The 12,940-nt window shown below is 35.4% G+C and overlaps 1 protein-coding gene and 1 non-coding gene across 5 annotated transcripts in view; both read left to right on the plus strand.

The window, feature by feature from the left end:
• Nucleotides 1-12,940, plus strand: part of FCHSD2 (FCH and double SH3 domains 2) — a 327,826-nt gene that overhangs the window by 173,805 nt on the left and 141,081 nt on the right. For all 4 annotated transcript variants that reach the window (XM_038568738.1, XM_038568737.1, XM_038568740.1 and 1 more), the window contains exons 6-8: nt 4,576-4,709; nt 8,420-8,474; nt 9,303-9,431. In XM_038568738.1, coding sequence (XP_038424666.1) covers nt 4,576-4,709; nt 8,420-8,474; nt 9,303-9,431 — 318 coding nt within the window. The remainder of the gene's footprint in view (nt 1-4,575; nt 4,710-8,419; nt 8,475-9,302; nt 9,432-12,940) is intronic.
• LOC119865091 lies at nt 4,144-4,249 on the plus strand. Its single transcript, XR_005375953.1, has one exon. It is a non-coding gene; the product is annotated as a U6 spliceosomal RNA (small nuclear RNA).

Here is a 12,940-nt window from a genome sequence, read left to right on the forward strand (position 1 = left end):
GGGGGTGGGGGTGAATGGGTGACGGGCACTGAGGGGGACACTTGACGGGATGAGCAATGGGTGTTATTCTGTATGTTGTTAAATTGAACACCAATAAAAAATAAATTTATTATTTAAAAAAAAGAAAAATAAATAAATAAAAATAAAAATGAGACATTTTAATACAAATCATCATTTTAATAATTGCTGCCATATAATTTATTTCTCATTTTAATACAGAATAATTTTATTTTAAAGCGTTATCATTTGGGGATCCCTGGGTGGCTCAGCAGTTTTGCGCCTGTCTTTGGCCCAGGGCGCGATCCTGGAGTCCCGGGATCGAGTCCCACATCGGGCTCCCGGCATGGAGCCTGCTTCTCCCTCTCCTCTGCCTGTGTCTCTGCCTCTCTCTCTCTATGTCTATCATAAATAAATAAATAAAAATAAATAAAGCATTATCATTTTATTTGCTTTTTTTAAAATAAAATAATTTTTATTGGTGTTCAATTTACCAACATACAGAATAACACCCAGTGTTATTTGCTTTATACACTAATTAAAAGTCTCCAACTGGAACCACATTCCATTAAATATCTGTTATACCAAAAAAAAAAAAAAAAAAAGGAAAGAAACTTATAAAAAGGGAAAGAAAAAACAAGAAGAGTCACCCTGAGTTTTCTGATGCATTTTTTGAGAAATCCTTTTAAAGCTATGAACTATCACAAGATCTCCCTTGACATTGTCACACATGCAAAAAGCAATTTAATTAATAGCCTTTGTAAATGAAAATGAATTAAGTAATTTTAATAAGATGTTTAGTTACCCAGTGCTAAGAGAGACATCTTACTCTTCAAAGGATAGGGAAATAAGGAATGAGTGGCTTCGTGTAAGTCTGTGCATGCATGTGCCCATATATTCTCATGTACCCATGGTGTTCACCTTGCGTGAATATACTGAGATCCTAGCCACGTGATTTGCAATCCCCAGGAAAAGCCCTGACCTAGTCTTTTTAGTTTCCTCTCAAAACACTCAAATTATTAGAGGCTCTTGGGCATCCCCTTCATTGATTAGTTTTTCTGAGGGCAAAATCTATTGTTTTGGATGAACATTTTGGTTATAGATACTTTACACCTGACTCTTTTAAATAATCCATCCCTAAAAAAAAAAAAAAAAAAAATCCATCCCTGAAGCTAGTAATACAGTATATATTAATTAATTGAATTTCAATAAAATTGATTTAAACAAAACAAATAATCCATCTCATTTTCCCATTAAACATAGTTGCATTTTTCAGACCATGCCACAGTTTTTGGTTCTTAATATCTAATTGAAGCCACGGAACACTTTCTTAGCTCTCCACACCTGCAAACGTGGCATTATTGAGATGTTTAGTAGTTTTCTGTAGGAGTGTAAAGTTGTCGTGTTATTATTATTTTATTAAAGATTTTATTTATTTATTCATGAAACACACACAGAGAGAGAGAGGCAGAGACAGGCAGAGGGAGAAGCAGGCCCCATGCAGGGATCCCGATGTGGGACTGGACCCTGGGACTCCAGGATCATGCCCTGGGTCTAAGGCAGGCACTAAACTGCTGAGCCACCCAGGGATCCCCGCCCCCTTTTTTTTAAGTTATCTCTTTGCCCAGTGTGGGGCCCAAACTCATGCCCCCGAGATCAAGAGCCACATGCTCTACTGACTGAGCCAACCAGGCACCCCTCATGGTATTATTATTTAAATAAGAGGTTTGTTTATGATAAGGACTATTAAAAATTAAAGAGAAAGGAATATTTTTCTACAAGATAAAAGCTTCCTATTTTCATATATCTATACAATGAAATCTTATTCAGCCACAAAAAGGAATGAAGAGTTAATACATGATACAACATAGACGAACCCTGAATACATTATGTTAAGTGAAAGACTTGGGACATATAAAGCCACATGTTATATGATTCCATTGATATGAAATGCAGAAAATTCATAGAGGTAGGAAGTAGATTAGTGGTTTTCAGGGACTAGGAATGAAGGAAATGGGGAGTGACTGCTAACTGGTATGTTTTTTTTTTTTTTCAAGTGATGAAAATGTTCTGGAACTAGATAGTGATAATGGTTGTACAACCTTATAAATATACTAAAACCACTGAATCTTACACTTTAAAAGGGTGAATTTTGTGATACGTGAATTATGTGTCAATTTTTAAAAAGTTTACTATTTTAAGATAAAAAGTATCTCTACATGAGATTTGTCACAAAACTTGGATATGTACTATAGTGGGTTACATGGTAAGTGATACATCCCTTTCTCACTGCATGACTTTGGATAAATTATTTAGCCTCTGTAAGTCTATTTCCTCATCTTTTTTTTTTTTTTTTAAGATGTTATTTATTTGAGAGAAAGCATGTGCGTGCACAAGCTGGGGGGAGGTACAGAGGGAGAGAAAGAATTCCAAGCAGACCCTGCACTGAACGTAGATCCAGATGTAAGACTCGATCTCATGACCCCAAGATCACAACTCAAGCCAAAATCAAAAGTCAAACATTCAACCAACTGAGCCATTCAGGCTCCTTGTATTTTCTCATCTTAAAATGGGACTAATATGAATACTTTTACTGGAGTCATTTGGAGGAGTAAATGTGATAATATTTATAAAGTACTAAACTTAGTGCATTCTGCCTGTGTGTACTCATAGGGAGTTTTCTTAAGTGTAACAAAACATTGAGACTGTCATGATTATCCCATGCCTGGCATGAGGTTTATGTAGAAGTACATTAGAACAGGGAACATAGTTAACAAGCAGGGCAGCATCCAGCACTAGTAGAATTAGTCCTCCCACCAGTGTATACCTCAGTCTACATGGCCAACCACAGTTATTCTGTTTGGTTCTTCAGGTGAAAGGTCTGGGGCAAAAGAATGAGACTCACATGTCCAGGGGTAGCCACAGGCCCTAAAGGAGACTAAAAGCTTTTATTAAACTTTATTTATTTATTTATTACAACAGAGCTTCCAAGGTCTCTGCAAAGGACATGTCCTGATACAGGAATTACCATACTCTCAGAAGCCCAAAGTCATCAGGACATTTATAGTTCATTTGTACTTTCTTCCAGATTGATGCATTTTGCCTATCAAGGTTCATAAGCAGTATTGCCAAATAACACAGTTGATGTTGTGTTTTCATCAGATTTCTGTTGAAACATAGATGTAGAAAGTTAAGCAAGGGTCCATTTTTCACGCAGAAGAGAAAGAAGTGAAGTTTTTTTTTTTTTTTAACCCTTTATTTACAGCCTGTCACTTGTTAAGTGTTATTAAATATGCTCATAGGGAGCCCTCTAGGTTTTTCACTTCCTATAGAGTAGTCCTTTTCTTAACATCCAACAATTTCTGGGAAACTCTAGCCTGTATGTCACACATATAAGTTTAATTGCACTTTATCCTTCCTATTCCAATGTCTTCGCTCTACTCCATGCTAATCAGCCTGCCACAATAGTTCCTCACCAATATCTCCTCTTGCTTTGCTGATCTTTTGTCAGTCTCCTCCAAATACTGTTACAGGCTCAGAAGTTTTTCAGTGGAGACTTCCTGGATTGGCCTCAGGCTGGTGAAACTTTGCATTGGTTTATTTCAGACTGGGAAAAGTGTTTCCCCTTTGGATATCCAAAGCAATGTTATTTTGGTCCCAGTATGTTATAAGAATTTATCAATTAAACATTTCTTTTGGGGATCCCTGGGTGGCTCAGCAGTTTTGCGCCTGCCTTCGGCCCAGGACGTAATCCTGGAGTCCCGGAATTGAGTCCCGCATCGGGCTGTTTGCATGGAGCCTGCTTCTCCCTCTGCCTGTGTCTCTGCCTCTCTCTCTCTCTCTCTCTCTCTCTCTCTCTCTCTCTCTCTGTGTCTGTCATAAATAAGTAAATAAAATCTTAAAAAACAATTTCTTTGAATTAATTGTATCTGTCCCTTCTCCCAGAATGTGTATGTATATCCAAAGAATTGAGTTGGCAGTAATTTTGAGTAGTAATTATTACATGGTACCTGGGTTTCTTCTTTTCTTCATCTTGGACTTATGTCAGACTTGCAAGATTACACTCTTTTCCCAAAGCAGAATTCTTTGGTACCCTTTGCACCATCATTTCCCAAACATATAGAGACTTTATTAAAATTTTGAAGAGTGCTCACTTTGGCAGCACATATACTAAAACTGGAATATTACAGAGAAGATTAGCGTGGCCTCTGCCCAAAGATTATGAAGAAATACAGAATTGCTTTATTCCTTTGCCTTCAGTGCCATGATATATCCAATGATAAAAGCATTTTCATTGTTGCTCTCCTTATGCCTTACCTCAATGTCATTCTTCAGCAGCACTGAGGTTATTTCTCAAAGCAGAGTTGTTAAGCAAACTGGGACACTATTCAATACATTACTTGAGATGGGAGTACCAGCTGTTCACTGGATTTTAATTTGCAGTTTGAAGGAGACTAAAAGTGCTGATTTTTCTCCTGGGTTTCCATCCTGAGGGCATAGTGCATAGTCCTTAGGACAAATTCATTACCAGTAAACCTGAAAACTAATATCATAATAATTCTACTTTGTATTTTACAGTGTGTGGACCAGTTGACAAAGATCCAAACTGAATTACAGGAGACAGTGAAAGATTTAGCTAAAGGCAAAAAGAAGTACTTTGAGACTGAACAGATGGCTCATGCAGTACGAGAGAAAGCTGACATCGAGGCAAAGTATGTGTTTTAGCATTTCTGAAAAAAGTAATTATGCAAATAAATGTTATTTTTGCCAATACTTTGTTTTCTGTTAATATAGGGCATGGACTCATTCTTAGGTTATGTTGGTTTCATCAGACCTATAAATTTTTCTTTTATATTGGCTGATCTCATTTAAATATAGCAAAATGAGAATATTTGATCAGTTTTTACATTAAATTGAATTTTGAAAAGGAAAAAGGCCAAATGAACATTGTATTGAAAACTTAGCAAAAGCTGGTTGAAGTTGCTCTGGTGTCTGAATATCAGGGTTTAAAAGCCTCATTTTTTTCATGCTAGACTCTAAATCCATTGTTGTTGGAAATCCCTGATCCTCAGTATGCCATTGAAGGCACCTTGGACATGTCAAATAAATAAGAGCACTGACCTCAGTATAGAAATCCTGCCCCTGGCACAATTTATCTCTTATGTGAAATTCTAATATATATACTTTTTTAATGTATGCTTTAGCAACTGTGTGAATTTTACTTTTAATATATGTGAATCATAAGTCCTCTATTTCAAGAATAATTAGAAAAAGAAGGAACTGGCAATTGGTAATAAAAAGATATTTAAAGTGAGAAATACAGATTTTAGCTATGACAAGGAAAGGAAAAAAGGTTTTGAGAAAAAATAAACCTGTGTCATAGAATGGGATTTGAAAGAGGTTTGTTAGGAAAGCTGAGATTCCCATTTAGCGCAATCTCGGACTCTTTAAAACTCCTAGTCATGAAATCAGAGAGGTTATGAACACTTGAACAGGCTAGCAGCCAGTTGGGGGCGGGGGGAGGATTCTTTCTAATATGTTTTTATCTACAGGAAGTTAAGCAATCTCATAAGCATCTTGTGAAAATTTAGGGTTTCCTCAAAAGTTTATTTAGTACCAAGGACTAGATGTATAGTATATACATCTAGTATATACATTTATATAGTATAGTAAATGAATACTTCTAAAGTACTTAACATTACTGGAAAACATATTTAATATTCCCCTAATTTAGTTTATTGTCTTTATTATTTTATTTTTGTGAGCATACAAATATTTCCCATACTTTCATAGAGTCAGTGAACCCATCTTTCCAGTAAGACCTGAAGATCTTAGATGTTAGATGATCTCCAATAGGAATTTCCTGTCATGTGGTTTTTAGGAATTTGTTTTTTAAAACTCTCAGGGATTCTAGAACAGGGAGTTGACAGATCTGTAGAGCATATATAAATACCTACTTTAGCCAAGGCCCACAGTCAAAATGAGGACAATTGCAGGCTGTTCCTAAGAAGTGTGGATTTGACAGGGTCTACTTCACAGATGCTGATTGCAAAACACTGCCTTCTAGTATGACCCAAATTCAAAGGGGTTACAGCAAATTAGACAGTTTATTTCAATGTGTAACTTTTCTGGAAAATTCATTCAATTACAGAGTAAAATGCTCTTTATCTTCATTCACTCTCTAAATATTTATTGAATAATTATATTGGGTACCATGGGTACAGAGATGAGTAAGATAATCTTTGCATCCTTAAGAAATTTAAAGCCTAGAATTAAGTACAAGTGTGTTTAAAAGTAACTTTATGATTTGTTTGTTCACAGTAAACTCAAAGAAATTAAGTGCCTAAAGTCATTCAAGTAGTAATTAATATGTTTACTGTAGTTGTATGAAAACACTGCTTTCACTATTTCACAAACACTGCTTTGTAAGCATAGGAAATAGATTAATTTTGCCTAATGAGAAAGGAAACCTTTATAGAAGAAGTGGTATTTGGACAGTCTTGAAGAAGAAGTGAGAAAAAAAGATCAGGAAGGGGAAATGAAGACTGGACCACGTGTAGTTTTAGATGATTTAATAGACGGTGAAATGTGCACATTGAAGAGAGTGTAAAAAAGAAGAGGGATACTTTTTGAAAGGAAGAATGGGTTCCATTTTGGATATTCAGGTTCTGAAGAGCCTGTGGGACATTGACGTGAATAAATTTAGTAAGGAGTCTTTTTTTGCTTTGTTTTGTTTTGTTTTTTGTTTTAGTAAGGAATCTTATGTCTAACTCTCAGATGAGAATCTGGGCATAAAGATCTTACTTTGGGGGTTGGTTACCTATCAGAGGATGGTTATAGAGATGAAATCATATATAAGATGAGAAATTAAGTTGGGGGTCCTAAGGAGCGTTAACATTTGGAAGTAGGTGAGGAGGAGGAGTGTGCAGTACAATTCACTATCTGTATATATCTCATTTGTTGTAGATTATGATCTACATAGGAACTGTATCTATTACTAAGAGCATAGGAACTGTATTATTTTATCTGTTACTAATACCTTCTTAAATACTACACAAGAATTCTATGAGGATTAGCAAATGAAACAGAAACCAGGAACTTAAAACCTTATATCTGAAAATTCAGGTGCAATTCAGACTATTTGGATAATGACTACAAAAAAAGAGAGAGAGAGAGGAGAGAGAGAGAGAATTAAAAATACCCCAAGCAGTCTTTGTTAATCTTGAACAGGCTTTCTCAAATTTAAAAGTTTGTAGCCTTTTCTAGATCAAAATGAATAGGAATCTGATTAATAAAAACAGACAAAACCCCCAGGAAATATGAATATGGCAAGGTAGAAAATAACAGGAGTATATTGAACTCCTTTTTTTTTTTTTTTTTACCAGTGGGGAAGTAGTTAGGATGCATTAGTGTATGTCCCTGATTGTTTCTCTTTTGTTAGAAAGATGATAGGCTGTTTTTGCTATCCTCCTTGAATTTGCTCTGCAGAGACTTGTTTGTTCCACCCTACATTCCCAGGTGGTCTGCAGCTTTACTTTGTATTATGGCATAGCTTCCAGCACATGAACTGAATTCTCCCATGGTAATCACCATGACACTGCAGTCAAGACAAATATTGCAGCTTCAAAAATCACTGGTTGTGAGAGTGTTGTTATTCCTTACTGTTTGTCTGTTGACTTTCTCCTTCTGGTTATCTCTAGCTGTTTGGGTAAAACCAGCATATTTTAACTCTTGATTGTTAGATTATGGTTTCTTTCCCAAACTGAAAGGGATTGGAGGAAATAAGGGCATCAGAATGGGAAAAGATTAAACAGAACAAAATCATATAGGGCAGAGAGTCCAAGGACTTTCTCACTGTGTTTCAAGTAGTATGTTAAAATTGGAGGGAGCACACAAGGACCCAAACAGGAAGAAATTTAATGGGAGAAATAATGGAATTAAGGGCTTTCAAGAGCCTAATATCATACTGTAGGTTGAATTGCAGATGTTGTGACGTCCTATTGCAGATGGCCCTAAAAGCCTGCTAATTTTTGGCTCCATAGATTGGTTATCCCTAGGTTTCTTTAAGCTTTCTTGTAGGAACTAAAGTGTGTGTAATTATATGATACAGAGAGTAACTTATAGTTTGGTGGCTCTTGTTTATTAGGAGATACCAATATATTTGTCAAATTGTATTTTTGTCATTCAGAATATTTTTTATTAAATATCCCAATATTTCCTGTTGCACTGAAATATTCTTCCTATAGTAAAATAAAGGAAAATAATCATTGCTCTTGGTTTTCCATTTTTTAGTTCTCTTTTGGAATAGCATTGTGGAACAGTGTCACTGTTCCAAATTCCAAAATTTGGAATTATACTTAATAAGTTTAATATGATGTAATTTGATAACTTATTAAACATATTGTATTTTGTTTTATTATAGATCTAAACTTAGCCTTTTTCAATCAAGAATCAGTTTACAGAAGGCAAGTGTAAAGGTGAGTTTTTGAAAACTATATTTCACAATTGAGAAACCTTAGCTTATTAAGAAAGAATTGAGGTTTTTTTGAGGGTTGAAGGCAATTATTTCCACCTAATTTAGAGAAACATTTTTAAGTCATTAACTTAGAGAAGAAGTTTCCTTCCCAATTCATATGAGTTTTTCACCTAGATGTCAGCACTTTGGGTACTGCTTGCTTCTCAAGATTGCGGTAGAGATAGGTATCTGTATCTTAGCTGCTTAGGTAGTCTGTTGTCTATAACTCTTAGTCCAAAAGACTAGTCCATGGGCTTTAGAGATCTACAGAATCTATTTCATTCAGATTTACACCACTGAGCAGATATTCCGAATCAGATGCAAGTGAGATTTTTCCTCTGGGACCCTCAAGCTGTAGAATACCTGTTAAGTAAGTTTAGCGATCTGCCAGGATTCTAACTAGCATGAAGTTCTTTTAGCACATGAGGAGTGCTAATTTTTTAAAAAAGATATTCTAACTCCAACAGATTTACCCATGTCTTTAAAGAAAAGGCACTTAATTTGGGAGCCTTTATTTTCCCATCTGAATAAAAGGAGCAAAATACTTTGAAGTTTTCTGAGGAGCTTTGGGAGTATGTTAAGTATAAATAACAAATATGTGAAAACATTCTCACCATGTAATTCTTCAACTAAATAGTAATGAATATTTTTATATGTGAATAAATATTCACATGGTTATCTTTCCTCTTGTCAGGGAGCCATTAATTGCCAGCTAAAAATGGTATCCTCATATATTATACAGTACAATGTCAGTTTGCAATGATTTTTTTCTCTTATTACTATGTTTCAGTTAAAAGCCCGGCGATCTGAATGTAATTCTAAAGCTACCCATGCAAGGAATGATTACCTTCTTACATTAGCAGCCGCAAATGCACACCAGGATCGCTACTATCAAACAGATTTAGTTAACATTATGAAGGTAATACAGCCTTTATATCTGTGGTCATTTGTTTCATTAAAGACAAAAACAACTCATGAGTTGACTATTAGATAGATAGACTCTGTAGAAGAGCAACCAGGCTTCCTTGTAGTTCATTGAAGTTAATATTGTTTGTGTAACTTCTCTTTCAGGTAATTCTGAATTAATTCTTAATGTAAGAAAGTATTTAAAGCCAGATCACAGTAAAGGACTAACTATATTAGTCTCTAGCAGTGGCAGATATTTGCTGTATAATGGTTATCAATATATAAGATAGAAAATAGGATTATTTTTTTGAAGCTTAGATTTTTTTTTAATTTCATAATTTTATCTTTAATTGATATATAAACTTGTACGTTAATGTTTTATGCTTTGGAGGTACCCATGAGAAGAGAAAATATTTAGTAGTTATATGAAAATGTCTCTACCGTAGTTAACACTGAAGTATAGATAGATCATATTACACTTTCTTGGGTACTCAAACTTATTATTGGTTTTTGTCTGTTTATACATATATATGTATCTTTATTTTTCACTGAAGTAAAAGGAAAGTGGTGAAAAAGAAAACCTTTATAACCTACTACCAGATTTCCACTATTTCTGGTATACAATTTCTTTTTCTTTCTTCTTCTTCTTCTTTTTTTTTTTTTTTTTGATTTTATTTATTTATTTATTCATGAGAGACACAGAGAGAGAGAGAGAGAGAGGTAGAGACACAGGCAGAGGGAGAAGCAGACTCCATGCAGGGAGCCTGACGTGGGACTCGATGCCGGGTCTCTAGGATCACGCCCTGGGCTGAAGGCGGCACTAAACTGCAGAGCCACCTGGGCTACCCCCATTTCTGGTATACAATTTCTACATAGAGTGTGTCTCATTTTCTCCTGGCTTCTCGAGGACCCAAACATTTGATTATTTTATCTTTCTCTTGTATTTTCAACTCATCCTTTTCAAGCAGATTGTTCTTACTATCAAGACACATTAATTGAATTAATTGCTTTACAAACCGTAAGCATTGAGAATGGGGATGTAACAGGAGTAGGTGCTCTTTTTTCCTACTGTGGCTTCTAGGAAAGAGATAAATTCTGTCTAGAAAATATATAAGTTCTTTCCTCAAAAGTAGACAGGACATTTCCTGGTATCTTCAGGGAAAAACAGGAGTGATACAGAGCGTCAAACTGGGCTAAGGAGTATCCAGTTGCAAAATTTTTTCTTTCGTTTTTCGATATTGCCTGAACTCCTGTTTTCCTAGCTTCTATCCTGTTCAGAATTCTACTGGTTAGAGTACACGTGGTAAGAGAGACAGGGGATTGTTTTGACACCCCAGATGAGAATTCAGCATACATTTTCCCCTAATATGTTGGACCTAGAGGTTTAGGCATTTTAGTACCTTATTAGGTGTTACATGGTGCTTCAGATTTATAAGAACCAACTAGAGAATTGGCCTCCCATTATAATGTGGTTTCTCTAGGGAAATATATATGTATACTCAGTCTTAGACAACTCACACTTAAAGTTGTGATTCTCTGTATACTGTCTGTTAAAGCTGTTAACAATATATTTCCCCTTTCAATACATTAAATTGAACATATAGTTGAGGCAGCAACCAAAATAAAATCTGTTTTTTAAATTGAATCCAGAGCCAAAAAAAGAATTATTTCTTAATAAAGCCCTGTAGTCTTTGATTAAACTGGGAAAGGTATTATTTTGGGTATTATTTCGTGCCCTCTGCCCGAAACAAAAAGGGAGTTAATGGGCCTGGCCAGCTCTCAGATTATATATTTTTGAACTTGCTTCAAAGTCTTAATGCAGATATTTGATCAGCATTGGGCATGTTATGCTTCAGATTACTCATTTCATGAGACATTGCAAGGTACTGGTATGATAAAAATAGAGACAGGAGTCCTCTTTTGTCTCCTAAAAACAGACAAGAATATTCTCAGTTTTCATGTTGTGTGTATATTAATTCATTTTCTTCCTTATGTTAATTCTGTAGTCTGCAGTATTGGAAAACTGTCATCAATCATATTGTTAGCTACTTAGTAAGTTTCTATCATTGAATGGACAGTGGCCCTTCAGGGCCTTTCTTAGAAATGTCTTATTTTCTCAATTGTTGCTAAAGTTATAATACCTTAGGTAGAATCTTTTTAAAAAGTTGTATGTGGGGATCCCTGGGTGGCTCAGCGGTTTGGCGCCTGCCTTTGGCCCAGGGCATGATCCTGGAGTCCCGGGATCGAGTTCTGCATCGGGCTCCTGGCATAGAGCCTGCTTATCCCTCTGCCTGTGTCTCTGCCTCTCTCTCTCTCTCTCTCTCTCTCTCTCTCTATCATTTAAAAAAAAAAATCTTTAAAAAAAAAGTTATATGGATAGCTTGGAAGCAGATTTTGATTCATTGATTTAATCATATGCATTTAATAGTCACTTACAGTGTGGTAAGTACTAGACTACACTTTGGGAAGAAGCAAGGATGAGTAAGACACTTTATCCTCAAAGAGCTCTGTCTGGTGGAAGAGAGAAATACATAGAAATGATTACAAATTAGAATGATGAAATTACTGCTAGAGGACCCTAATTAGTAATATTAATACCTATCCTTTTTTTTTTTTCATTGCTTATACTCTGGCATTATCCTAATCACTTTAGGTTTATTATCCTTATCATTTTTTTTCCTGGTTAGAGTTCATAGTTCCTTGCTTAAATAGCACTCTGGCCTATAAATGAAATTCCAACTCAAGATAAACCCAGATAACCTCTTTCTTTGTACCTGCATCTAAGTAGCCAGGTACTACCGAAGACAATCTTTGAACAGACAGAACACATTCATGTTCATAAATTAATGTGGAACCAGTCTCAGATAGACCCTGAGCACTGTGAGACATCTACTACGTTTCCCTGGTTCACTTTTGCTAATATTTTTAGCACTTTTTTCAACGTTTTTCCATCTCAAACCTCAAATTTGCCTCTTCTCTTTCACATTAGCAAGTGGGTTTCTTCCTAATTTACAGAGAAAATAAAAGCCATTAATCGGAAAGTCCACTGTTTTCTCATTATCTGCTTTCGTGTATGTTCGAGATTCCTCCAAGGAACCTCAACAGAAGAGTTGTTCCTCCTATCTAAAGATGATCTTTTCACCTGGGTTTTGGATATCTCATTCCCTCCTGCCTTTTCAGGATCAAAACAACTGTTTATTCAATTTCTTTCTTACATTTCTTGAATGTTGTATTCTTAGGTTAAAAGTAGAAAAAAAGTGTAGAAGAGACCTTAAATGCCTGAGAGTTAGAGTGTAGTAACTGTTGGGAGCTAACATGGGCAGGTACTCTGTCTAGATTCTTTAAATACATTCTTTCATTTAGTTTTCATAACACCTTTTGAGCTAAATATCATTATCCCTGTTTTACAAATCAGATAGCAGAGCCTCAGTGAGGTTCAGTGAATATGTATATAATAGCCAGGACTTAAATAAAATTCTGTGTCTTCAGAGCCTGAGTTCTTTACTATATATTACACTATGT

The sequence above is a fragment of the Canis lupus genome, chromosome 21 (genome assembly GCF_011100685.1).
Source record: "Canis lupus familiaris isolate Mischka breed German Shepherd chromosome 21, alternate assembly UU_Cfam_GSD_1.0, whole genome shotgun sequence".
NCBI lineage: Eukaryota > Metazoa > Chordata > Mammalia > Carnivora > Canidae > Canis > Canis lupus.